This window comes from Pinus tabuliformis, chromosome 8, assembly GCF_031772625.1.
Source record: "Pinus tabuliformis cultivar Carrire ecotype Pingquan chromosome 8, CPIR1, whole genome shotgun sequence".
Lineage (NCBI taxonomy): Eukaryota > Viridiplantae > Streptophyta > Pinopsida > Pinales > Pinaceae > Pinus > Pinus tabuliformis.
The window spans coordinates 8,220,080-8,246,323 of NC_142294.1; the positions used below are offsets into that span (position 1 = coordinate 8,220,080).

At 37.3% G+C, this 26,244-nt stretch overlaps 2 protein-coding genes across 10 annotated transcripts in view; both read left to right on the forward strand.

Annotated features, from left to right (window-relative positions):
• Nucleotides 1–26,244, forward strand: part of LOC149233906 (uncharacterized) — a 426,611-nt gene that overhangs the window by 208,571 nt on the left and 191,796 nt on the right. The window lies entirely within an intron of this gene.
• On the forward strand, nucleotides 331–25,931 carry LOC149233907 (uncharacterized). The gene is made up of 2 exons (XM_089371786.1): nucleotides 331–361; nucleotides 24,124–25,931. The coding sequence occupies exons 1-2, from the start codon at nucleotides 331–333 to the stop codon at nucleotides 25,710–25,712; spliced, it is 1,620 nt and encodes a 539-aa protein (XP_089227912.1). The 3' UTR covers nucleotides 25,713–25,931.

Consider the following 26,244-nt stretch of genomic DNA (forward strand, 5'->3'; position numbering starts at 1 on the left):
ATTACCATGCACCAGCTGTGCTTATGAGGATACAGTTTGAAAAAACTACCTAAAATATAACCGCATTTAGAAGGCATACAACGAAATAATCTGTAGGATATTCTCCTTATCATCTATAATAATAAAACTGCTATATGAAACTACCTGGTTAAGATCAAGATGGCCGTATTGAATTGAATTCACGGAGTTAATAGATTGTGCCTATCTCACTGGGCCCTAGTTTTTCCCTGGTTCTGAGTCAAAACGTTTTGCAGCTGGGATTGGAGGCGATGGAGATTGAGATTGAGTTCGTGAAGCTGCTGGCAGTGTGAGGATAGGATTTCTGTTAGTATGCCTGTTGGTGCAAAATCTAGCACGGCTGGTGAAAGGACTCACAGGGTGAGGGGCGAGACCTTATGGCAATGAGGAAGGGTTGTCACTGTCACCTCAGCAACCTTCCTCCTGCTGTTTTGAGGGATTTCAACCACAAGGGAGGCTTCCCTATGCCACCTATCAGGTATTCTAATCTCAGTGCTCAAGGTGGCTTATTTTAAAGGTCTAAGGATAGATAGAGGGCTTTGCGGGGCCAAAGATGACCAAAGTATTCAAAGCTAGGGTTCAAGCTCTTTAAGATTAGACCAATGACAAGGCGGCTATAAATTAAAGTTTTTATGATATACATTGTTAGGACATGCAATGGCATATAGCAGCCTAAGAAAAACCTTAGAAATGATATCTGGCAAGAAAGGAACAAGGGTTTCCAATAGACACTAGGGCTAACTCAAACAAAAAGGTTTTAGGGCTGTTAGATGTGTATAACAGCAATAAATTAGGGTGACATCAGCCCTTCTAGGGCATGCAAGATAACTACAATGTTAGATTTTGCTTTTAGAGGGTTTATATAGATTGACCTACAATTTAGAGCCACTTTCAAGCAATAAAACAATACTTTACACACAAATCTGCACCTAAAACCCTAGTGGCTTCCCTAGCCATCTAGGAGAGAGAAGGATTAGGAAAATTTTATTTCATTTTGAGATGACCAACACACTTCTAAACTAGCACCTTAACCTACAAGGGCAAATGGAATGCCAAGGAAGGACTAAGATGGAGTAAGGGGGGATGCTCTGGGTATCCACTTCTATAACCCTAGTTATTATTTTTGTGAGGGGATAAATTAATTATAAGGTCTGCAGACTAGGAGTTTGTTATACGCTATGAAGAAGAGAATTTTACGTGTAATTATGAAGCAAAGTTTCATCACTGATAAGCATTTGGACATGGGACAAGAGAAACCTTACTTTAAACATGAAAATATGCATAATATCAATAACCACCAATAAAACTTACAAAATCTTCCATAATAGCACTTCGTTCAATCACAAAATAATGTTTCCAAACAAAAGTCACATCCTTAGAAGATCACATTATGCCTAGGTAGTGAAAAATGAAGCTAGTTTGCGTTCTTTTTAGAGAGGTCAAATTACATGTGTGTGGTGATGAAATGAGGATGCTCTATCATCTAGGTGATGGCTAATGAGGGGAGTATAGCTCATGCTAGATTTTTACCCATGCCCTAATTTTTGTCCCAACCATCTTTTACATTTTATCTTTTTCTTTCATTGTGGCCTTCTTTTCTTTTATTTTTCTTTTAGGTAAATCAACCTCAAGGGAAAATCTTTTCGGACTAGACCCAAAGACGAGTATGATAAGGTGCCAATCCCCATAACCAATGACCACAAGCCCAATGAATGGATATGGAATAGAGGGAATGATGGAAAGGGGTAAGTATGTAATATCACAAGCATGCTACTTTAGTCAGAGCTTGCCCGGTAGTGTCCTTATTGAAGAATGTAACTAGCGTCAGTTTTCATAATTGTATTTGTCAAAAAGAATTTGATTGTTAAAGAAATTGACTTATTAAATCATGGGTTTTATGCTTGGGTCAATGATTTTTAGGTCAAAGCCTCCATTTAAGGCTTTTAGGTTTTGTCTTGAGTCATTAGAGTCATTGTCATTTTTATTAGACCATTCTTGGGCTTTTGTATAATGTAAAAATAATTATTTTTGAGTCAAAAAGGTCATTTGTCACCTCCACACCAAGTCGGCCCTGTCCTCATGAAGTCGGCTTGGATTAGGGCTATTCGACCCAACAGAAAGACTATATATAGAGAGGCAACTCGACCTATTTGAAGCACTCACTCAACAAGTTCGATCTACAAGAGAAAGAAGCAGAAAAGGAGAGCGAAGTTGCAGGAGAAGGAAAGAAGAAGCTGGGAAGACCTAAATCGAGTTCTTGGGCAATCTCTCTCTCACACGTGCAAAGTTTCTGGGTTGTTGCTGGGGCCGAAATTTTGAATCTATTGCAGGTTCGAAAATATGAAGTTGGGGGCTGAAAATCTGTAGCTAGGGGGCCAAAATTCTGGATTGTAGTTGCAACTGAGAAGCTAACACTTGGAGACTTTGGCAGGGATCATCTATTGGAAAGAAGGACTGACTTGGTGATTGGAGGAGGTATTTGTCTAGGTCTATAGGGTGTTGGATTGTCTCATCTTGATTTGAACATACTGGTGGAAGAGTTGGATTGGTCTTTCCCCTAGGTAGGGGTTTTGCCCTAGTTGAGTGCCTATATCTTGTGTTTCTTATTGTGATCCTTATTGCTTGGCATTTTTCTTAATGAATGGAACATAATAAATTGAAAGAAATCTAATAAGAAGAAAAGAACAATCACAAGAAAATGTCAAAGTCTAAGAGGAATCTACGTAAAGATTCTAATCTATATAATGCCTTGGATTTCTCAATATGGTATCAAAGCTAGGAATTTGAAAATACGATAGAAAAGAAGATCAATTTGGCTCCATACCATCTCAAAGAGTACAATTACCCTAGATCAAATCAGTGAATACAAGAAGAACGAATTTCTGGGCAACTTATCAAGCCCTAATTACAAAGATAAGGCCAAGGCTAGTGAGAGCATTTGGAGGGCATACAAGCCCTGTTCAAGATGATCTAAGGACTAATCTAATAGCCCTCTGTAGTCTTCATTCATTGACAAAAGGATTGAAGCTCTTGAGCACCCTTATCCAACCCTAATCTCTGTTACAAAGCCGCAAATATATTCTAAGAGAGCGAAGGTATTATGAAACCTATTTTTGAAAAGACGAAATGCTTGTCTGTCGGCCTGAGGGAGGCCACACTTCTTTGCATAGGAGCAGAGGTCAAAAGAGACCTTGCAAGGTCTGCAACCTCCATCCAAATTCTCGAATTTTTGTGCAAAACTCCAATCTTTGCCCTAGAAAGACACTCTCAAAAATATCAAAACTGTGAGCTCTAAGATACTCGCTCTACACTTGTGCACTAAGGAGATCTGAGATCAAATTCGTTGGAGAACTATTTTGAGCATAAGTTCTATTTGTAGACCATTGTCAAAAGGGCCAAAGTTCTGAAGCAAAGTCTCTATGAAAAACGAAATCCATACCCTACTTCTATGCATTCAAAGTGCAAGCTATATAAAAAGAATTTGCCCTACTTCTTGAGTTGCCCTTTCCTTGATGTGTCACCTTAGCTCTGATACCATGTTGAAGAATATAGGGCAAAGTAGTGTAGTGTGATTCTTCTTATTAGTGCATGTGTGTGTACTTCATCAAACTGCTACCAAAACATAAAAACAAGAACACAAGATGTTGGTTCTTTGCCAGGGCCCAAACCTATCTTCTTTTGAGAGGAAAACCCTTGAGTGAATTTCTCTTATTGAAGCTTCTATTGATCAATGCCAAACCCTAGACCCTTGACTAGAATATCCTCCAAGCACAAGTCAAGTCCTCTCCTCCTTTCTGCACTTTGTTCCCTGACACATAGGCTTCCTCCTTTCGACACTTCATTCTGCGACACTTTGTTCTCCTCCTTTGATTCTTGTCTAAAGATAGACCTTCCTTGAGTGAGCCTTCTAGATGAGGTGTTCAACTTCTATCCCTTGCTCAAGTAGACTTCTTAAGTGAGATCCTTCTTGATGTATGGGTGTATGACTGTACTGCTGTTTTGCTGCCCTAGTTTTCTTATGTGTGGAAGGTACCCTTAGTGAATTAGGGTCCTTCCACCTTCGCTAGAGAGATAGGCTCCTTCACTAGGTTTGGGAGACCTTATAGACTTGATTTCTCACCCAAACAATGATATGTCATGAATTGCTTACCAATTGTAGACTTGTCCTCTTATGTTCCGCACGTGTCACTATTTCTAGCCCTAGAAACAGTCCTCTTCTCCTCGGCCTTATTCCTTCTTCCTTTGTTTGTGAGGGTCTCTCCTTCGCTCTTAGAGGGAGGCCTTATAGACCTTAATTTCTAGCCCAAACAATGATAAGTATTGGACTGATGTACTACTGCTGTTATGACCGTAGAGAGGCCTGCTTCCTTCGCATGTGTGGCTATGTTTGACCCTTAGAATAGCCCTCTAACCTTCGGTCTTGTCTTCCCCTTCTTCTCTATACTAGAGGCTCCTTAAAATCGTCTTCTTTATCTCCTTTCTCGGCTTCCCTTACTCGTTGATTTCAGAGATGAGTTTCGTTATCTTGGAGAGGTGTAATGACCCTTATATATAGGTGTTTGCTCCTTCTTTTAGGCCGACTTGAGGCCTAGATGACTTGAGGCCGACTTGACTTTTATGCTTTAGATTTCTTCCTTTTAGGATGTCGTTGCTTGGAGGAGGCTTGTGACTTTGCTTGGAGGTATTCTCTTGACCATAATACATACACATACAAGGTGTAACATGCCCTTAAGGTCTTCAACCTTTTCTTTTGACTATTTGACTCACCTATAGCACTTTAATTAGTGCTAGACCTATTTCAATGAGCAAGAAACTCATTGACATATATTATAAAAATAATATTTCTTTTCTTGAATAAGTACAAGTATCAAAAGTACATTTATGAAGACCAAACCTAGTTACATTTCCTTCAACACTCCCTCTTAACTAGGGAGGTATTCATACAATATTACAAGGTGTTTGGCTATTATCAATCTTTGAAGAATTCACATAAGAGAAATCGGATTTGCAATCCATCTGTTATAGCATCATATCCATCAGCATTGTCATAGTGCAAGGCCTTGACTAACAACTCCATCTCTTCATGAGATCATGAGCTACAATGCTGGCAAGACCAATGATTTATAGACACCTTCATCATTGTCTCTCAAGGTACATACCCACCCGGGTGTTCTCTGAGTATCACCTTCTAGGAATACTCTTATCTAGGGTTCCCAACCCTCAATGAATATCGGTCCTCTTGCCTACTCTTGTCTTGGATGCCATACACATCCTCAAAGAGTATCGGATGCCAGATGATTACCTAATTCTCCCATTCTTTCTTCCCAAGTGAAGACAAGAATGTTGTGTCTATCTTGTGTCTACATTTCCATTCATGGCCTTCATCTAGACTTACGGTTGTTAGTCCTGGTCTAGTGCATGACCCATGAAATGGAAAACACAATTGTCACTCCTTTGTAATTAGGGGTGATCCAAAACTCCCTCTTGATCAGGGACCTGTCAGTGCTCCCTCTTAACTAGGGACGTTTTCATTCAACAACAACTTCTTTGTGGGTCCTTTAGCTGCTTGATCTCCTTCCTTTCTTTGATGTCATGAAGTCTTTGTTTGAACTTCTTCTAGGTAGGGCACCATCCATCGATCACTTTCCTTCCTGGTTTGTCATGTCATTGTTTCCTTCATGGAAAGTGGCTTTCTTGTCATTCATCAGGTTTTCTTGTCATCTTGGCTACTCCTTTGTCATCTTGTCCATGCTTCAGAATACTCTTCTCATGGATGCTTCGTTGTACTTGCTTGTTTACATGCTTCGACCTAGTAGCCCATCATGACTTCATCTTGATATTGCTTCAACATTGCTTTTTGCTGGATGGTTTCTTCATCACGACATCTTCGTAGAGTAGAATCAGTTATCTGCATCTTTTATATCTCCAAGGCCTTCATAGGTGTCAAGGGTCCTTCCTTTGTCAGAGTGGTCCTGCCTTCTTTCGGGAGATATCTTCAAAGTATCTTGTTAGATAGTGATTCTCGGTGATCATGTTGTTCTTCCACATGCTTGATCTCTTTCTTCATTTGCTTCTTCTTAGATCGATAGGTCAACCATCTTATGCTTCTTGTGAGAGCATTTCTTCATTGCTTGCTTCCCGGACTATTCCACATTTCTTCTTGCTTTGGAGTCAACAACCTTATACTCCTTATGTGAGCATATTCTTTTGTTGACCTTCATTGCATTATAGTACATGCCTTCAAGCATGTTCTTGGTGAAAGAGATTCTTTCATACTTGATCATGTTATAGAACTATTACCATGACTCAATAATATACAAATGATAACATGACTAATCTTTGATGCATACATACCTCATCTTGATTCTCCCTTGATCATGTTAGCTTCATTTGGTTGTTCTTTCTGTGGCCCTTCTTGCTTCATCTTAGCTTGCCTGCGTATCATCCTTTTCTTGAATCCCATGAATGAGATTCCCAATGAGACATCTGCTTTGTTGATGAACCTTCTTTTGAAGATTCCATGATAGGATCTTAAAGACCCTTGCCTTGCAAATGTTTCCTTTCTTTTGATGATGGAGGTCTTCTAATATTCTTAATCATGATCAATTTTTTTTCTTTCATTGTGGATGAGGTCCTATACTAGGTGTGCTTCTTCTACCTGAATATGTTGAGTTATATTTGACATGCTCCTATATTCTAGAAGATATTTCTATCCATGCATTTTTATTCTCATTATAAATGCTACATCTTCATGAGTATCTAGAACTCTATGTACATCATGCCCCTAGATTTTAGAGGATGTTTTTCTGCAATATTCCTACATGCGCCTATACTACTCAAAACTTTGAAGGAAGACTTGAAGTAAAGAGTTTGACCTAGTCATAGTAGAGATCCAGAGGATCTTCCTTCTTTTGCTTCTTTCCTTCTTCTTTCACCTCTTAAGTTATGTGAGCTTCTTCCCTCTTTCTTTTGTTGTTGTTGTCCTTCTTAAGCTTAAGACAATTCCTTTTGTAGTGTCCATATTCTTGGCATCCGAAACATTGAATTTCAGACACGTCTTTGTTGTTTTGTTCTTCGTGGACCAAATTTGCCAAATTTCTCCTTTCTCTTGGCCATGGTAGCAAATGCTTGCTCCTTTGATCCCACATCTTCTTTTGCTTTGAGTCTGGTTTCCTTTGTCCTGTAGAGAGACCACATTTCACTGAGAGTGGTTGCTTCCTTCTTGGCATATATACTTGATGTAAAGTTGCCCAAATCTGTAGGTAGAGCATTGAGTACTACAATTATCATCTCTCTGACAGACATGACTTCCCCAAGCTCTTGAAGTTGATCTCTCATTTTAGAGATTTTCATGAAGTAGGGAGCTATTCCTTCCTTTGTTATCTTCATCTTATATAATTCATTCCTCAAAGATATTACTTCTCCAGTTGTGGATACCGAGAATAACTCTACTAGCTTATCATAAATTTCTTTTGATGTCTCGAATTTGGAGACTTAGGGAATGAGAGAGTCTTTGATTGATTCTATTAGAATCCTTTGAGCTCTTGTCTCATCCTTATTGTACTTGGCTAAGGCTTGAGTTTGTTCCTTAGCAAGGATAGCGATATTCCCTTTGACATGTTCTAGGAGTTCATTCTCCTTGAGAAGTAGATCAATCCTCTTCTTCCATGCAAGAAAGTTATTGGTACCTACCAATTTATTGATTTCCTTGCAAAAAGACATTAATGTATATTTAGAAGGGGACATGTACTTACTTGATAGATTTTGTGATGTAGTGGATTTGCTTTCTCTTTGGAGACTTAATGGCTTGCCTTCTTTGGATCTTGATGTTCTTCAAGTTGCCTTCTCCAAGTGGACTTGCTTGATGATGAGATTTGCTTGAAGACTTGTAGCTTGATGTAGGTCTTGCTTCAATCTGCTCTTCTTTGTAGGTGCCTTTATGTAAGGCTCTTCTTCTAGCTTTGTAGACCTCCTTGATGAATGATGGATTGTAGACCCTTCTTTTCCTTGAAGTGATTGAGACTTTTAGGCTTGATGCTTCAACTTTGTAAATGCTTCTCCTTGATGAGTGTTCTTGAGTTTCCCTTTCCTTGATGTGTCACCTTAGCTCTGATACCATGTTGAAGAATCTAGGGCAAAGTAGTGTAGTGTGATTCTTCGTTACTTGATAACAATTTGTGAAGTATTTTTACTTTTCCTTGCTAGCTTATTCTTCTTCTTATTAGTGCATGTGTGTGTACTTCATCAAACTGCTACCAAAACATAAAAACAAGAACACAAGATGTTGGCTCTCTGCCAGGGCCAAAACCTCTCTTCTCTTGAGAGGAAAACCCTTGAGTGAATTTCTCTTATTGAAGCTTCTATTGATCAATGCCAAACCCTAGACCCTTGACTAGAATATCCTCCAAGCACAAGTCAAGTCCTCTCCTCCTTACTGCACTTTGTTCCCTGGCGCATAGGCTTCCTCCTTCCGTCACTTCATTCCTTGACACTTCGTTCTCCTCCTTTGATTCTTGTCTAGAGATATACCTTCCTTGAGTGAGCCTTCTAGATGAGGTGTTCCTCTTCTATCCCTTGCTCAAGTAGACTTCGTAAGTGAGATCCTTCTTGATGTATGGGTGTATGACTGTACTGCTACCCTAGTTTTCTTATGTGTGGAAGGTACCCATAGTGAATGAGGCTCCTTCCACCTTCACTAGAGAGATAGGCTCCTTCATTAGGCTTGGGAGTCCTCGTAGACTTGATTTCTCACCAAAACAATGATATGTCATGAACTGTTTACCAGCTGCAGACTTGCCCTCTTCTTTTCCGCACGTGTCACTGTTTCTAGCCCTAGAAGCAATCCTTTTCTCCTCGGCCTTAGTCCTTCTTCCCTCTTTTGTGATGGTTCCTTCTTTGCTCTTGGAGGGAGGCCTTATAGACCTTAATTTCTAACCCAAACAGTGATAAGTATTAGATTGATGTACTGCTATTGTTATGACCGCAGAGAGGCGTCCTTCCTTCGCACATGTGGCTGTGTTTGACCCTTAGAACGACCCTCTAACCTTTAGTCTTGTCTTCTCCTTCTTCGCTGCACTAGAGGCTCCTTAAGCTCGTCTTCTTTATCTCCTTTCTCGGCTTCCCGTACTTGTTGATTTTAGAGATGAGTTTCGTTATCTTGGAGAGGTGTAATGTCCCTTATATATAGGTGTCTGCTCCTTCTTTTAGGCCGACTTGAGGCCGACTAGATGACTTGAGGTCGACTTAACTTTTATGCTTCAGATTTCTTCCTTTTAGGATGTTGTTGCTTGGAGGAGGCTCGTGACTTTGCTGTATTCTCTTGACCATAATAAATACACATGCAAGGTGTAACATGCCTTTAAGGTCTTCAACCTTTTCTTTTGACTATTTGACTCACCTATAACACTTTAACTAGTGTTAGACCTATTTCAATGAGCAAGAAACTCATTAACATATATTATAAAAATAATATCTCTTTTCTTGAATAAGTACAAGTATCAAAAGTACATTTATGAAGACTGAACCTAGTTACATTTCAATCAACATTGAGCACCCTTATCCAACCCTAATCTTTGTTACAAAGCCGCAAATCTATTTTAAGAGAGTGAAGGTATTATGAAACCTATTTTTGAAAGGATGAAAGGTTTGTCTACTAGCCTGAGGGAGGCCACACTTTTTCACAAAGGAGCAGAGGTCAAAAGAGACCTCACAAGGCCTGCAACCTCCATCCAAATTCCCAAATTTTTGTGCAAAACTCCAATCTCTGCCCTAGAAAGACAATGTCAAAAATATTAAAATTGTGAGCTCTAAGATACTCGCCATACACTTGTGCACTAAGGAGATTTGAGATCAAATTCGTTGGAGAACTATTTTGAGCATAAGTTCTTTTTGTAGACCGTTGTCAAAAGGGCCAAAGTTCTGAAGCAAAGTCTCTATGAAAAACGAAATCCATACCCTACTTCTATGCATTCAAAGTGCAAGCTATATAAAAAGAAGTCCTGAGCATGTTTCTTGTTTAAAGGGTTATATAATCTTAAAGCAGATCCAAACTGAAGGCTACAAATACCAAGAAAAAGGGAGCTGAGACTCCGATTTTGACTCTGTGTATAAAGGAAACCGAAATCTGATAGTGATTGAGACCCATATTAAAGTCTTGTAGCAGAGCAACAATATATATATATATATATATATATATATATATATATATATATATTCAAGAAAGAGACTATTAGATACAGTGAAAAATACCTTGAAGTTGACATACACCTTGAAGAAAATAATAAGGAATTCATGGCAACTAGAAGAACAGGCCCTTATAGCAAAGGTACATAATTATGAGGTATGTATAATATATATTCATTTATTAAGGATCTAACATAAGATATTTTAGGGTTAGCTGCTTATATGGTCCTAAGGTTTGTCTTCATTATCGAAAGTTGTTAATATTGGCATTGATATCTAAGACTATAAACTCTAGGTGGCATATGAAAACCTTAGTCATATAGAAACCCTAGATTGACAAATTAACATCATGTTTTTGGTATCGCATATTTTGCTTAGTAGTATTTGTCAATAAGTATTGTAGGTATAAAGATCATGGCTAAATTCAAAGGGAGCACTTCAAGGAATCCCTACAAGGTTTGTAAAAAGAACAACTCAAGGTATGTCTAAGACCATAAGATTTTGTAGCTAAACTTCCTCATTAAAAGATATTATAATTTTGAAATTTGTCTTGTATTACTAACTTTTTTTTCTCTTCAAGGTTTTGAATCATAAGGATTGTTGTTAGGGTGATTCTATTGGAAAATCAAAGATATTATATTAGGGTTTGATTCCTCTTTCTTGATAATTACTTGCGAGTGTGTTGGCTTCTTTTATTTTTTATTATCTTATCTTTCTTCAAGCAATTATACATATACGAAGATTACAAAACGAGAGACACAAGATATAGGCACATGCTAGGGCAAAACCCCCCTCGAGGGGAAAACCCAGTCAAGATAATTCTTCCTTTCAATAGTATTCTTTGAGACTCTTTACCCTAGACCAATACTAGACTTTCCCTCCACATCATGTCAGCCTCCAAAATCTTCGACCCCTTCTAGCAACTTCGACTAGGCAGCAACTTACGGCAACATGCAGCTTATGGCAACAACGATATCTTAGGAGACTTCGATCTCCCAACCCAGACCATGAAACGGAGAGAGAGAGGCAACACAAACTTGATTTTCTTCTTCTCTAGAGATTCCCCCAAACTCTCACTTCTTTCGTCTTCCCAACAACAGACTTCACACTTCTCCAACGCTTCTTGAGATATCAAACTTCCTTGAGAGTGAGTGCTTCAAATGACTTCGACCTCCTTCAATATATAGGATCCTAGTGGGTCGAATGGGGGTCCTTAGGCTAACTTGATCTTCCTTAGGCCGACATGATGTGGAGGACACATCATTCATATTTGATTTGATACAAAACCTTTTTACATGATTCGAAAGCCTAAGAAGGGTCTCCTCGAATATACAATGACTCTATAAACTCAATATTAATCCTAGGAGTCCACAATGAGTAATTTGACTGATATAATGATGACCCAATCATGAAACCCATGCTTTAATAAGTCATTATTACAATAATAAAAATTCTTTTCTTTATTCTTTTGACAAGTACATTACATAATGACTCAAGTACATTATTGAAGATCGAACATAGTTACATTTTCTAACACTCCCTCTTAACTAGGGAGGTATTCATAATGTACATATACAATGGAAGATCTCAAACTATATGAAAACATGAAGAACCTTTAAGCATCACAATGCCATGGACTAGATTCCTGACCAGGGTAACCTATCCAACTAGTCACTCAACAATGTAGGCACTGCAATGCCATTAACTAGATTCCTGACCACGACAATCTATCCAAGTGGGACTAAGGTGGACTCAAGCTTTCAACCCCTCTAGGTACCATCAGGCTTACTTACTAACCGCCAACCCAAACATACAGGCGTGTATCCAAAACAGAGCTCGAAAAACAACACCACCTTTCCAATTCCGGGATTCCAGACATCAACACAGAGTGCCGACCTGATGTCTCCCCAGGCAATGCTTCATTTGCAAAGCCTCAACAAATCTCTTCCATTTCTTTATCATCAATACAATCACCAATATCTACCAAACCCAACAGGTGCCTTAGATATTCTAACTTCTTATTAGGAAGAGCCTTTGTCAGTGTTTCTGCTACTTGTTCATCTGTTGGAACATATACTAGCTTCACGATCCCATCTTGCACCAAGTTCCTAATAAAGTGGAACTTATTATTGATATGTTTCGTCCTCGAATGAAACACGAGATCTCCAGAAATCTTGATACAAATTTTAGTGTCACAATTAATCACAGTAGGACCCAAAGCAATGTTACTTGGGAGCGGGAGCGAAAGCGGGGAGCGGGAGCAAAAACGGGAGCGAGAGCGACATTTTCAAAAGCTCCCGGTTTGGGAGCGAATCCCGGAGCGTTTTTTTTTTATATATATATATATATTTATATTTTGATACATATATGTCAACAAAAAAATGTAGAATAATGAATTAGATATAAAAAACATAAAAAAACATAGATTGAACCATATAACAACAATCATCTAGAAGTTATAATCTTCATCAACCATGTCCACAAGTTAGTAACATAGTAACATACAACATATTGAGTCTCATGATTCATCAATCTTAAAGTTTCAAGCTTTCAAAATTCAATATATAACATTTATCATCATTGATCACCAAAGTTGTACTTGTAAACTAAGCCATTACAACAAATAATATCTAACATGAAATGAAATGTTATAAAATGAAATGAAATGAAACAACTTTCAACTTTCATGAAGCATCGTATTCATAATTCATTACTAATGAGTTATAATTGCCAACTTCAAACTTAAATTGTCATATATCGTTTAAAAAAATATCATAATAAATATGAAAGAGTCAATAGTTATGAAAGCTACTAGAAACTAGAAAAGAGAAGTAAATCTATTATCTATTTCTTATGCTTGGGCCTCTTGCCACCACGAGAGATGTCTAATTTTTTAGTCTTGTTGGAAAATCAGGATCTTTGTCATTAATATCACCCTCTAAGCATTAATATCCAGAGGTATCTTTGTCATTACCTCTGTATCTGTATAGGGATCTTTGTCATTAATATCACCCTCTAAGCATTAACATAAGATAGAAAAAAGCATAGCATGTCAAGTCAAGATTTTGTTTGAGTGATGCGTACATTTTTAGGAGGGTCATGATAGAGGAGTTCGACAACGAATGTCACTAACATCAAGGTACATAGAGGGATTGGTGCTCTTGATTAAATACGAGTTCCATACCCTAATACATGACAAAATTCAATGGAAACATTGCAATCCCCCAATCCTGAAATCCTGAAAAACTGATAATTCTGTTGGATTTTGAATGAAATCTAAAATTCTACTTTCTCCATATGAAATCAAATGAGGCCGGAACCACTCTCAAACACCCCAAGTCATTTCATGGTAATGTTAAAAATTTAAGTAAAAGGATGAAAATGAAGATAAAGGAGAATGTTACTTTTACTTTAAGAATTTAACATTACCATGAATAACATATCAATACTAGGGGCCTAGACTTGATCATTAAGCTGCCCCACTCAAAAATTATTTGTCTCTTTAAAAAAAAATTACATTTCGAACATTATTGCAAAAACAAATTGCAAAAAAGGAAAAACGCTCCCAAAAAGGTAGGGAGCAAAATTTTTTTTAGGGAGCGCGCTCTCGACGCGCTCCCGAGTCGGTCCCGACCGGAGCGCGGATTGGGAGCGGGATTGGGGGGGGGGGGCGCGCTCCCCCGCAACATTGACCCAAAGACTTCTTGAACAAATCTGTCAGAAGCTTCTTGAACCAAACAACTCTTTTCCTAATTCACATGCAACCATATATTCTGCCTCGACACTACTCAATGCAATGAGGTCTTGCTTCCTACTCATCCATGAGATCATAACAGCTTCCAGACTAAAGCATTCTTCGGTAGTGCTCCTTCCATTGGTCTCACTGCGAACCCAATCAGAGTTTGTGAAGCCAATTAGCTTGACTTCTTTACTATCATACTTTAGGTAGTGATGTATAGTGCCACGAAGATACCTCAATATATGTTTGGTAGCTATCCAGTGATCATGACGAGGCTCCAACTGAAATGGACTAAGAATGTTTATTGCAAAACATATATCTGGCCTAGTATTTACCAGATACATCAGGGAACCCACCAACTATTGATATGAGGTAGGATCCACTAGACTAGAGTTGGAGCTCCTCAACTTCTTGAGGTTGATGATCATAGGAGTAACCATCGTCTTGGAGTCTATCATACCAAATTTCTGTAATAACTTGATGATGTACTTTGCTTGCCCCAAATATATCTCCTGAGGTCTCTGCCATACTTTTAGACCTAGGTAGTAATGCATCACTCATAGATCTTTCATCTCAATTTCAGTTGCCAACATCTTCTTGCATTCTTGAATTCTTATTCTACACTAGTGATGAATAGATCATCCACATATAGTAGAATAATGACCGGCTCATTATTCACGACCTTGATATATAGATTCAGATCAACAATACTCTTCACAAACCCAATTTTGAGAAGATATACATCCATTCTTGCATACCATACCGTCGGTGCTTGCTACAAGCCATATAGGGCCTTCTTAAGTCTACAAACATGAGATTCCTAGCTATCCACTTCAAATCCTTCAAGTTGTTCGATGTACACTTCCTCATCAATGGTCCCATTTAGAAATGCGGTCTTAACATCCATTTGATGGACATTCCACCCCATTATAGCAACCAATGAAACCAATGATCTAATGGTAGTGTACCTAGCAGTAGGTGCAAATGTTTCTTTGTAGTCAATGCCTTCCTTTTGAGAGAAACCCCTTGCGACAAACCTTGCTTTGTACTTGTCTATACTTCCATCAACAACATGTTTGATCTTATAGATCCACTTTGATGTGACAACCGATTTGTCACTAGGTCTAGGAACGATTTCCCAAACCCCATTCTTCATGATGGATTGATATTCTTCCTACATAGCTTTCTTCCAAACCTCTTCATGCTCAACTTCTTGAAATGTAGATGGTTCGATTTCAATCAACTTTGTCATATATGCAGCATAACCAGAATACCTTTTTGATTTCTTACTTTCCCTGAGGACCCTTTCGCAACTTCATGTCCTTCAACATCTTCTAACGTAGCTTTCAACCAATTTTCCCTCTTCCTTGTGGTTGGATAACCACCGATTGAATAGGCTCACTTCGTCCTTCTTCTTCATCATTTGCAGTAGAGTTCTCATGTTGAACTTCATTTTCTTCAAATACGAGAACTTCTTCGTCCTTAGAATGAATAGGAATATCCTTTGATTTCTTGTAAGCTTGATTCTCATCAAATATGACATCCCTGCTTACTTCAATGTATCCTCCCTCCTTTATGTAGATTCTATATGCTTTTGAGGAAAGACTATAACCAACGAATATTCCCTTGATGCCTGTCGAGTCCAACTTCTTTCGCTTGTCTTTTGGAACATGGACATATGCTGAACTTCTAAATATGCGGAAATGATCCACACTTGGCCTCTTTCCCGTGAATACTTCTTTGGGTGTAGTATTATCAAGACTCTTATGAGGACTTCTATTTGGAACATACATGGTAGTCATCGCTGTTTCACCCCATAAGAACTTTGGTAGATCTTGATCAAGGAGCATAGTTCGAATGCTTTATTCATTTGACCTATTCTTTCTTTCAGCCAATGCATTTTGTTCGGGATAGTAGGGAACAATGAGCTCCCTCTTAATACCTACATCCTTACAATATGAAATTAGCTCTTTAGAGGTGTATTCCCCACCATTGTTAGACCTTAGAGTTGTTATCTTTTTTTTGGTTAGGGTTTCCACCTTAGCCTTGAACTCCTTGAACTCATGAAACACTTCATCTTTAGTTTTGAGTAGGTAGATCCATGTCTTCCTTGAATGGTCACCAATGAATGTTACATAGTAGAGATAACCTCCAAGTGTCTTGTTAGACATTGGCCCGCATACATCGAAATGGATGAGATCTAATATTTCTAGATTCACTATGATGAAATGGCTTTCTAGTATGCTTCCCCAAAGAACATCCCTTGAACACACCTTCATGGTCTAACTTCATATCAAGAATACCATGAACCAATTGACTAAGAGTAGGAAGATGGCCATACCTTTGATGCCATAGTTCAATGCGACTTATTTCCATATGAACCAGAGCTTGAGGAGATGGAGTGATAACCCGGTAAAGACTTCCTTCACGAACTCCAATAACCCTAGCTTTGTCAATACTAGAGTTCTTTCCCCAAACCAACTCTTTTCCATCAACAAAAGAAATCCTTTCCCCTTTATCTTCTAAACAAGAAATATAAAGTAAATTCTTTTTCAAACCTAGAACATAGAGAATGTTGTTAAGATGCATCTTAGATCCATTATCCATCTTCAATGATGTAGTTCCCAGACCTCTAACAACATAGCTTTTGTTGTCACCCAATTCCACTACATGAGAGGATGACTCCTTTGATAGTGTGTGTAGTTGCTTGCTTTCACCTGTCATGTGTGTCGATGCTCCACTATCAGTGATCCATGCATTGTCATCAGTAAGAGAACCTGTAAGGGCAGCCAAGAATCCTTGACTCTTGACTTTGTTGAGTAAGTAGTAGATGATTCTGTTGATCCATCTTCTAGCATAGTTGATACCCAATCTTATGCAGTTCACCATAGAAGGAGAATCCATGCCAACAAAGTGATCTTCAACTTCTCTTGACCTAAGCTCTGAAATCATGTTGGAAAATCAAAGATATTATATTAGGGTTTGATTCCCCTTTCTTGATAATTACTTGTGAGTGTGTTGGCTTCTTTTACTTTTTTATATCTTATCTTTCATCAAGCAATTATACATATATGAGGATCACAAAACAAGAGACACAAGATATAGGCACATGCCAGGAAAAACCCCCTCGAGGGGAAACCCAATCAAGATAATTCTTCCTTTCAATAGTATTCTTTGAGACTCTTTACCCTAGACCAAGACCAGACTTTCCCTCCACACCATGTCAGCCTTCAAGATCTTTGACCCCTTCCAGCGACTTCGACTAGGCAGCAGCTTTCGGCAACATGCAACTTACGACAACAACAAAATCTTAGGAGACTTCGATCTCCCAACCCAGACCACGAAATAGAGAGAGAGAGGCACCAAAAACTCGATTTTCTTCTTCTCTAGAGATTCCCCCAAACTCACACTTCTTTTGTCCTCCCGACAATAGATTTTACACTTCTCCAGCTCTTCTTGAGATATTGAACTTCCTTGAGAGTGAGTGCTTCAAATGACTTCAACCTCCTTCAATATATAGGCTTCTAGTGGGTCAAATGGGGGTCCTTAGGCTGACTTGATCTTCCTTAGGCCGACATGATGTGGAGGACACATAATTCATATTTGACTTGATACAAAACCTTTTTACATGATTCAAAAGCCCAAGAAAGGTCTCTTCGAATATACAATGACTCTATAAACTAAATATTAATCATAGGAGTTCACAATGGGGACTTTGACTAATATAATGATGACCCAAGCTTGAAACCCATGCTTTAATAAGTCATTGTTACAATAATAAAAATTCTTTTCTCTATTCTTTTGACAAGTACATTACATAATGACTCAAGTACATTATTGAAGACTGAACATAGTTATATTTTCTAACAGATTCATCATTAGATTGAATCCACCTTATCATACTATCTCTTATTTGATCATTTTTGGTGAAACCCTAACCTTTAGGGTTCACTGTAAAACCTTGATGCTAAGGGTATGCCAATATCGATTATGAAACCCTAGTCTATTTAGGGGTTGTTGGTAAAGTTTAGAACATATAATGAAATCCTATTCTTTTGAAGTTTAGGGCTTTGATATTGTCATGGTAAAAACCCTAGTTCTTTAGGGTTGCTATTAATGTCTAGGTTATGTATTGAAACACTAGATTTTTAGTGTTTGGTGAATTATGGTTTCTAAAAGAACCCTTGTAATAACTAAAGTAAGGTCCTAGGAATGACACCCTAGGTGTATATTCTTCTGTATGCTCGAAACCCTAGCCTGGTCAAAATTGTTATTTAATTTTGGAATTCGATGTATGCATCTAGGGTTTACAATTGATATAAGGAATGAAACCCTAGAGATGAAATGCTAGTATGCTAACCCAATTGTTGATATTCATGTTTTAGAAATCTAGGGTTTGTAACAAAACCCTTGTAGAGAGTAATATTCTAGGGCATGATAATGAAACCCTAGAAGTATATTGTTGATATGATTTAGTTTTGGGTTTGCAACAAAGCATAGTAGAGTTTGACATGTAATTCTAAAAGCATATTGTTATGATTGAATTGATGTGTTGATTGAGTTGTTGATATCTAAGGCTTTGTCTTGAAGATGGAGTCTAGGGCTTTTGACAAAACCCTAGGAAGATGTTGAAGTCTAATATATATAAAAGATGTGACCCTTGCTGATCATGAACCTAACTAGGTTTAGGTATTTGATCTGTAAAGCCCGAATGTTTTGATGCTTCCATTGTAATGACATGATTTTTGGTATAGTTGACTTCATGCTTCTCTATATTTTTATTTGGTTGCGCTTGCTATTAAAGTTTTGCAGGTACATAGTCTTCAAGATGTTCATAATTAAAGATGATAATAATGATGAGCATGATGAAGGAAGCTACAAGAATGATGATGATCAAGATGACCTTGATGCCATGAGAAAGAATAAAGCCTTGAAAGGCTGAAGTTTCTCTGATGTTATAAAGAGAAGGTAGTTGTTGATCTCCCTAAGTTAAGAGGGAGCTTGGATAGAAGAATGGGTATATCTCCCCAGTTAAGAGGGAGGACATATTATGAAAGCCACAGTGAATACCTTGAAGAAAGAATGAAACTGAAGAATGAATGGATTTGCAAACAAAAGACTTGAATAACACTGAGGCTGTATTTGGTATTACTAAAGAAGTGAAAGAAGAAAGCTTTCAACAAGTTGTATATGTTTTGGATAACTTGATGATGTTATAAGTAACATCAGAATGATTGAGGACATGTTATGAATAAAATATATATAAAAATAATATAAATATAAACAATGATGATAATTGTAATAATGATTAGTTTATTAGTAATTAGTATTGAAGAGACATGTCAAAATGGGACATGAACTTCCATGAAGAGGTACTTGCCTAGGGTATATAAGCAGACTCTCACTTTCATGGGGTATATAAGCAAACTCTCACTCTCATAGGATATATAAGCAGAATCTCACTCTCATTTGTGACATGATTCAAGGTTGAAGTTTCACTGATGTTATAAAGAGAAGGTAGTTGTTGATCTTGCTAAGTTAAGAGGGAGCTTGGATAGAAGAATGGGCATATCTCCCAAGTTAAGAGGGAGGACATATTATGAAAGCCATAATGAATACCTTGAAGAAAGAATGAAATTGAAGAATGAATGGATTTGCAAACAAAAGACTTGAATAATACTGAGGCTGTATTTGGTACTACTAAAGAAGTGAAAGAAGAAAGCTTTCGACAAGTTGTATTTGGATAACTTGATGTTGTTATAAGTAATGTCAAAATGATTGAGGCCTGTTATGAATAAAATATATATAAAAATAATATAAATATAAATAATGATGATAATTGTAATTAATAATGGTTAGTTTATTAGTAATTAGTAATGAAGAGGCATGTCTAAATGGGACATGAACTTCCATGAAGAGGTACTTGCCTAGGGTATATAAGTAGACCCTCACTCTCATTTGCGACATCATTCTGATTCATATATTTTAATAAATATTCTTGTATCTCAATGGATATCTTTATATTTCAAGTCTTTTGGAGTGTTTAACCTGTTATAACGAAGCTTGTTCATTACACGGCCCTAAAGGTTTGTGTTTACTTGTATATAAATTTGAATGTTTATTACTGATTGGGGTTGTGATTGTGCAAGATCTCTCTGTAAAAATATTGAACATTTGAAGCATGCTTGGATTGGTGGATATATTTGTTTTCATTGTGTTACGAATATAATTTATATAAAATAAAATAAATATAAATGAATAAATAGTAAACATAATTATAGTTAATTAATGATTAGTTAATGAAGAGGCATGTTTTTAAGGACATGTCTGTTTGTGAAGGGGTACCTTCCTGGGGTATATAATAGGCCCTCACCCTCATTTGTAATCATCTCATCATCTCACTTGTATTCAATTATTCTTATATACAATTACTTGTCCTACAATGGATGTTTTTGTCTTCGAAGTATTTTGAAGATTATTGCAAAGTACGAACTTTGTTCATTACATTGGTATCATAGGTTTAATTTGAGTATACGAACTTTGTTTGTTACATTGGTATTAGAGCATTCCTCTGCATATATGAATCTTGTTCGTTACATTGGTATAAGAGCATTCCTCTGCATATACGAACCTTGTTTGTTATAGTGGTATCAGAGCCATCTGGTCCTTTGGACATTAACCATTGTACAGGCTGTTTATTAAGCTGAAGATCCTGAAATCATGGAAACATATGAACTTATGACAACTCAAGAACTATTACTGGAAATAAAAAAAATACTCAAAAAACCAATAAAATTTTTGAAGCATATTCAACATTCTAACGGAAGAGGACATTGACATGAAAGAGGCTAACACTAAAGAATGTTCTAACCAAGGAAATGATGTTGAATGTGTTGATTTAGGAACTCCTCAGGGTGACATATATGAGATTGGGTATGAAAATATGAAGTGTGAGATCACTCTTCAGCTAGAGCTAAATATGTGTAGAATTTCCAATTAAGAACATGCATCTTCAGTGATTAAGGCTGAACTACATAATCATCTAGTTTCAAATCCTAAAGCATTGGTTTCTCAAAATGAAAGTCCTAATGCACTGAACAAGGAGAAATATGATATTTCTTCATGAACTAGTTTGAACGAGACTCATTTACAATACAATGATTGCAAGGAATTAAGTTCCTCATCAATTAGAGACTTTACATTATACAACAATTCATCAGTCTCAGAAAACAAACAAAATATTATTAAGAATGAAGTATCAGATCAAAACTCGCTGCTTTACCTACTTGTGCTTCTGCAATTGCCCACAAAAAAAGCATTCAAAGCTCTCCAGACTCGGAATCAAATTCATACCTAGTGTAATCTCAAAATCCCTCTTTTGAACCCAAGGCATATCTTGTACAGGGTCTAAAAGGTCCTCTTTTGATGAAAGGTTTTTTCGCCATCATGTCAAGAAACCCGAACCTATTTATGAGGATGCAGATGGTGTGGAAAAACAATACATAGTGAGTGAGCATGACGAAGAGGCATTTGAAATCAACCTGTTATGAACATTAAAATTGTATAAAATAAATAAACATAAATAAATATAAATAAGTGAATAATCAAAATGATGATTATTTAATAGTCATTAGTTAACTGAAAAGGCATGTCTAAAAGACATGCCCAATCGTGAAAGGACACCTGCATAGTATATATGCGGGTCCTCATTATAACATTCATCATCACTTATACATTTTTATATAATAAATTATTATTACAAAATACGTCTTGTGTATTTTTACATTAAAGCCAACAAGCTATAAGTTTTGTTGCTTTAGTGGTATCAGAGCCATGGCACACAATATAATCATGCGAGTCTTTGAATGTTGTTTGCCACAGAATATGCCATTACATTTACATCCTGAATCCCTTGAGCAGTTTAGTAAAATTCAAGAAGCATTTCAGCGTTTAGAAAATCATTTGTAGAAGTTAAAGCATGTTGAAAGGAAATCGATAATAAGGAAGATACTAGCGACAATGAAGAAACAAAACAAGGTGAAGTAGAAGAAGAAGATAAGTTGCATACTGATGATCCATATGTTGATATTGTGATTACTCCACCTGGTTAGGGTCTGCTGAAAAATGGTAAAATGCTTCCTGTATATACTCGTGAAATTTTTGGAGAACCCGCCACACAAGAATTTGTGCATCCTCCTGTAGATGCCCATGGAAAATTTGAAGAGCGCACCATACAAGAATTTGTGCATCCGCCAGTAGATTCCCATGAAAAGTTTGGAGAGCCCACCTTACAAGATTTGCCCAAACAACTTCCAACAAAAACTTGGATGAAGAGAAGAAGCATATTGACCTAGAAAAAGGTTTTGATTCCAATAGCTCTGCTAATAAAGATATGCAGAACAATGTGGGTATCTCAGAAGTCTAGGATCATGTCACCTCAACATTCATCTCTACCGATAATGAAGTGTCTAAGAACAACATTGATAAGGAAACATGCACAAGTTCCATCAACCCCAGGGTCGAGCTCCAGTCCCATGTACATGAAGAGCGACAAAGTTTCTACCATCAGAGAGAAGAGTATGGACATAGACCTGTGCGTAGGTTAGTGGAGGAATGAGATGAACTTTGACAAGACTGAAAGTCCATTATGGAGGTCCCCATTAGTAGTAAAAGAGGAAGAGGATGAACTTAATTCTTTGAGGGAGTATTGTTACCTCCTTGAGCAAAATATGATGTTTCTTGAGAAGATCCCAAGTCGAGAAGAGCTTAATAGGACATTTCTCGATAAACAATCTCAGGCCCAATTTCATGAATTTTATGCACATACCATTGGGTTCAGATTTGAGGATAAGGCCTAGGAGATGGTTTCTTTGGATGTTGTAGAAGAGAACATTTTGCAAGCTCCAATCTAGGGAATACCCAAAGTTTATAAGTTTAAAAAGGAGATAAAGGACTTACAAGGAAAATCTGTTGATGCTAGGGAATGTGTTATAGAAAAAAAGGTCAATTCAAAAATTTCCATTGAGCAAGACTCACCAAGAACAGTTGGAAAGGAATCAAAGGACTTGCAAAGCAAAGCAGATGATGCTCAGAAATATGATAGAGAAAAACAGGTCAAACGTAGAAGAAAAATGTCATCCAAGCATGCTGTTTCTGATTATGAGCAAGAAAATTTTGTGATAGATGTGAATGGAAAACCAAAAATTATTGAGGACAATCCTCTTCTAAAAGCAAATGTCTCATGACAGAGGAAACACACGAGGTTTCAATTGCATTGGAAGAAAATGAGAGATCAAAGGTGCAGGAAGGTTCAGGAACTAGGCTGCTTATGGAAGATTTTGCAATAAGTTTTAAAAAAAAAGTAACTTGCTCCAGCTACAGACTGGAATTCTCTGTTCTTGTGGAAAATGAAGGAATTTGTTATGAATATAATTCATAACAAGTAAATAAATAAAATAAATGTAAATATTAAATAATTAAAAATTGATTATGTTAAATAGTCATTAAGTTAAGTGAAAAGGCATGTCTTTTAGACATGCCTAATCATGAAAGGTCACCTGCTGAGGTATAAAAGCAGGGCCTCATTGTAACATTCATATCACTTATACATTTTTATATATAATAAACTATTATTATCAAATACCTCTTGTGTATTTTTACATTCAAGTCTTCAAGCTATCAGTTTTTATGCTTCAGTGGTATCGGAGCCATGGCGCACAATATAATCATGCGAGTCTTTGAACGTTGTTTTCTGCACAATGTGCCATTACGTTCACGTCTTGATTGTGTTGAACAGTGTAATAAAATTCAAGAAGCATATCAGCGTTTAGAAAAATCATTTACAGAAGTTAAAGCATGTCGAAAAGAAATCGATAATAAGGAAGATGATAGTGACAATGAAGAAATGGAACAAGGTGAAGCAGAAGAAGAAGATTTTGATCAGGAACGTGAAGATGTGATAGATAATGATGAATATGAAAAGGATATCGATCAAGATGAAATTCCAGATGATGTTGATCCTGATGTGGATGAGGACCATCTTGAAAAACGAGAAGATGAACAATATCATAACCATGAGAAGGATGCAGAAGAAGACATTGATGATGATGAAGAGGAAGACATGGAAGAAGCAAAAGAAGAAGATATTTTTGAAGATAATTATGAAGACGACATATTTGAAAAAGAAAAAGTGGATTATGGGGAAGAGAAAGAAGAAAATGCAGGAATTCATGTTGATGGGAAAGAAGGTCCAGCAGATGTTTGTGTCATTGAATTGGATGGAACAATTGGGGATATTAAATCAATGCCATTCATTGAGTCTTTGTGTCAACTGTCATATTTAGTTGGGCCAAAAAACTTTTGTTGGGTCCATGTAAACCTTGTACCTTTTATAGGTGTTGTTGGAGAGCAGAAAACCAAACCAACACAACATAGTGTTCGGGAACTAAGAGCATTGGGGTTGACACCTCATTGGCTAGTTTTTCGAAGTTCTCAGCCCTTACTAGAGAATACTAAGGAGATGCTGTCTCAATTTTGTCATGTTCCAGAAAGCAACATTCTTAATATTTATGATGTATCAAACATTTGGCATGTCCCTTTATTGCTAAGGTATCAAAAGGCACACGAGGCAATAATGAAACAGTTGAATATATTAAGTTTTTCTAAAACCCCAGATTTAGAGGAATGGATTGTGAGAGCAGTGTGCTATGATAACCTTATAACTCCTATAAAAATTTCCATGGTGGGAAAATATACTGGGTTGTCAGATTCTTACCTTTCTGTATTGAAGGCTCTTTTACATGTTTATGTTGCATGTTCATTGAAATTGTTTGTAGAATGGGTTGCAACTTCCAATCTTGAAGATGAAGCTGCAAAAAAGAGACCAGACGTTCATGCTTCTGCATGGAAGGTTTTGAAGGGTGCAGCTAGTGTTCTAGTCCCAGGGGGATTTGGTGATCAAGGTGTGCAAGGAAAAACACAGGCAGCAAAATATGCATGCAAAAATCGAATACCCTATCTTGGCATTTGCTTGGGGATACAGATTGCTGTCATTGAATTTGCACATTCTGTTCTTGGTTTGGAAGGTGCCAACAGTGCAGAGTTTGGCCCAGAAACTCAACATCCTTGTGTCATTTTCATGTCGGAGGGGTCAAATACCTTTATGGGGCATACAATGCGGCTCGGTTCAAGGAAAACATTATTTCAAACTGCTGATGTGGTTCGTCAGGCAGTATCAGAATTAAAAAATACACTTCATGTATTCAATCCAGACTCCTTATGGGTAGTGGGACTGTTGATGGAGGACCCTCAACATACAACACTCAAATCAAGTTTGAGAATTCTTGATATAGTGACCCAAAGTTCTGAATGCGCATGCGCACCGAGAGATTGTCTGGTTATAGTTGACAAAGCACGCTTGCCTGTGACGATTGTTAGGAAGATCAGATCAATTCTGATAGTGGGGCCTTTTCCCCTTTTTCCATTTTCGAAAATAGAAACCGATGAACGCTCAGCAAATAGGAATAGAACAAATATTGCAGCAAAGCCGACTACACTGGCTGTAAAGAATATGGCTGTTGTTTTGTTCCGCTGTGCTGTCCACGCCCTCGCTATCCCAACAAAACTACACACTAAAAACTCTACTGTTCCACTCTGCCTGCCCCACGCTGGCCTGCTTCCATGTTCGACTCCCGCTCCGTGCACCCTTCCTCGTTGTTCTCTCCGCATCCTTTGTCACCCAAGCCTCCTGTGCTGCTGTATATCCGCCACCTAATTCAACGTCCGACGTTTGCAGGCCCTTCTGCACATGGCAGCCGCTGCACAAAAGAAAAAAACCAACTGCAGCCATGGACGTGACCACGGTCAGTGGTCGTGACTACAATCAACCAACACCACCCTTTAGTGAGGATTAAATAACGTTTCATAAATATATTTATTATAACAATATAATTATAAATTTTAATTGCTAAAAAAAAAACCATGGTAAATTTGTCGGCCGTTAAAGATAGTTATGAAACGTCACAATCCTTGACCAGCCGCCGTGTTTTTTTTAAAGTCGATTCGGATGGTGTATATATCACGTGGTTCTTTTTTCTCCACCATCAAAGTTTCACACGAGTTGATTCAGCGTCTGTAGGAGATGATTTCCGTGGTAATATATATATCTATATCTATATATATATATATATATGTTAAATAATTGTTATATAAATTAATTAAATTTAGTGAGTGTTAAAAAAATAAATTAAAAAAATCAGTATCTATATAAAAAAAATTCAGTATTAAAAAATAAAAATAAAAATCAG

Coding starts and splice junctions, on each gene's coding strand:
- LOC149233907 (XM_089371786.1), top strand. CDS start 331: ATGCCTGTTGGTGCAAAATCTAGCACGGCTG. Junction 362..24,123: donor TGCAAAATCTAGCACGGCTG/GTGAAAGGACTC, acceptor TATTTGAAAAAG/AAAAAGTGGATTATGGGGAA.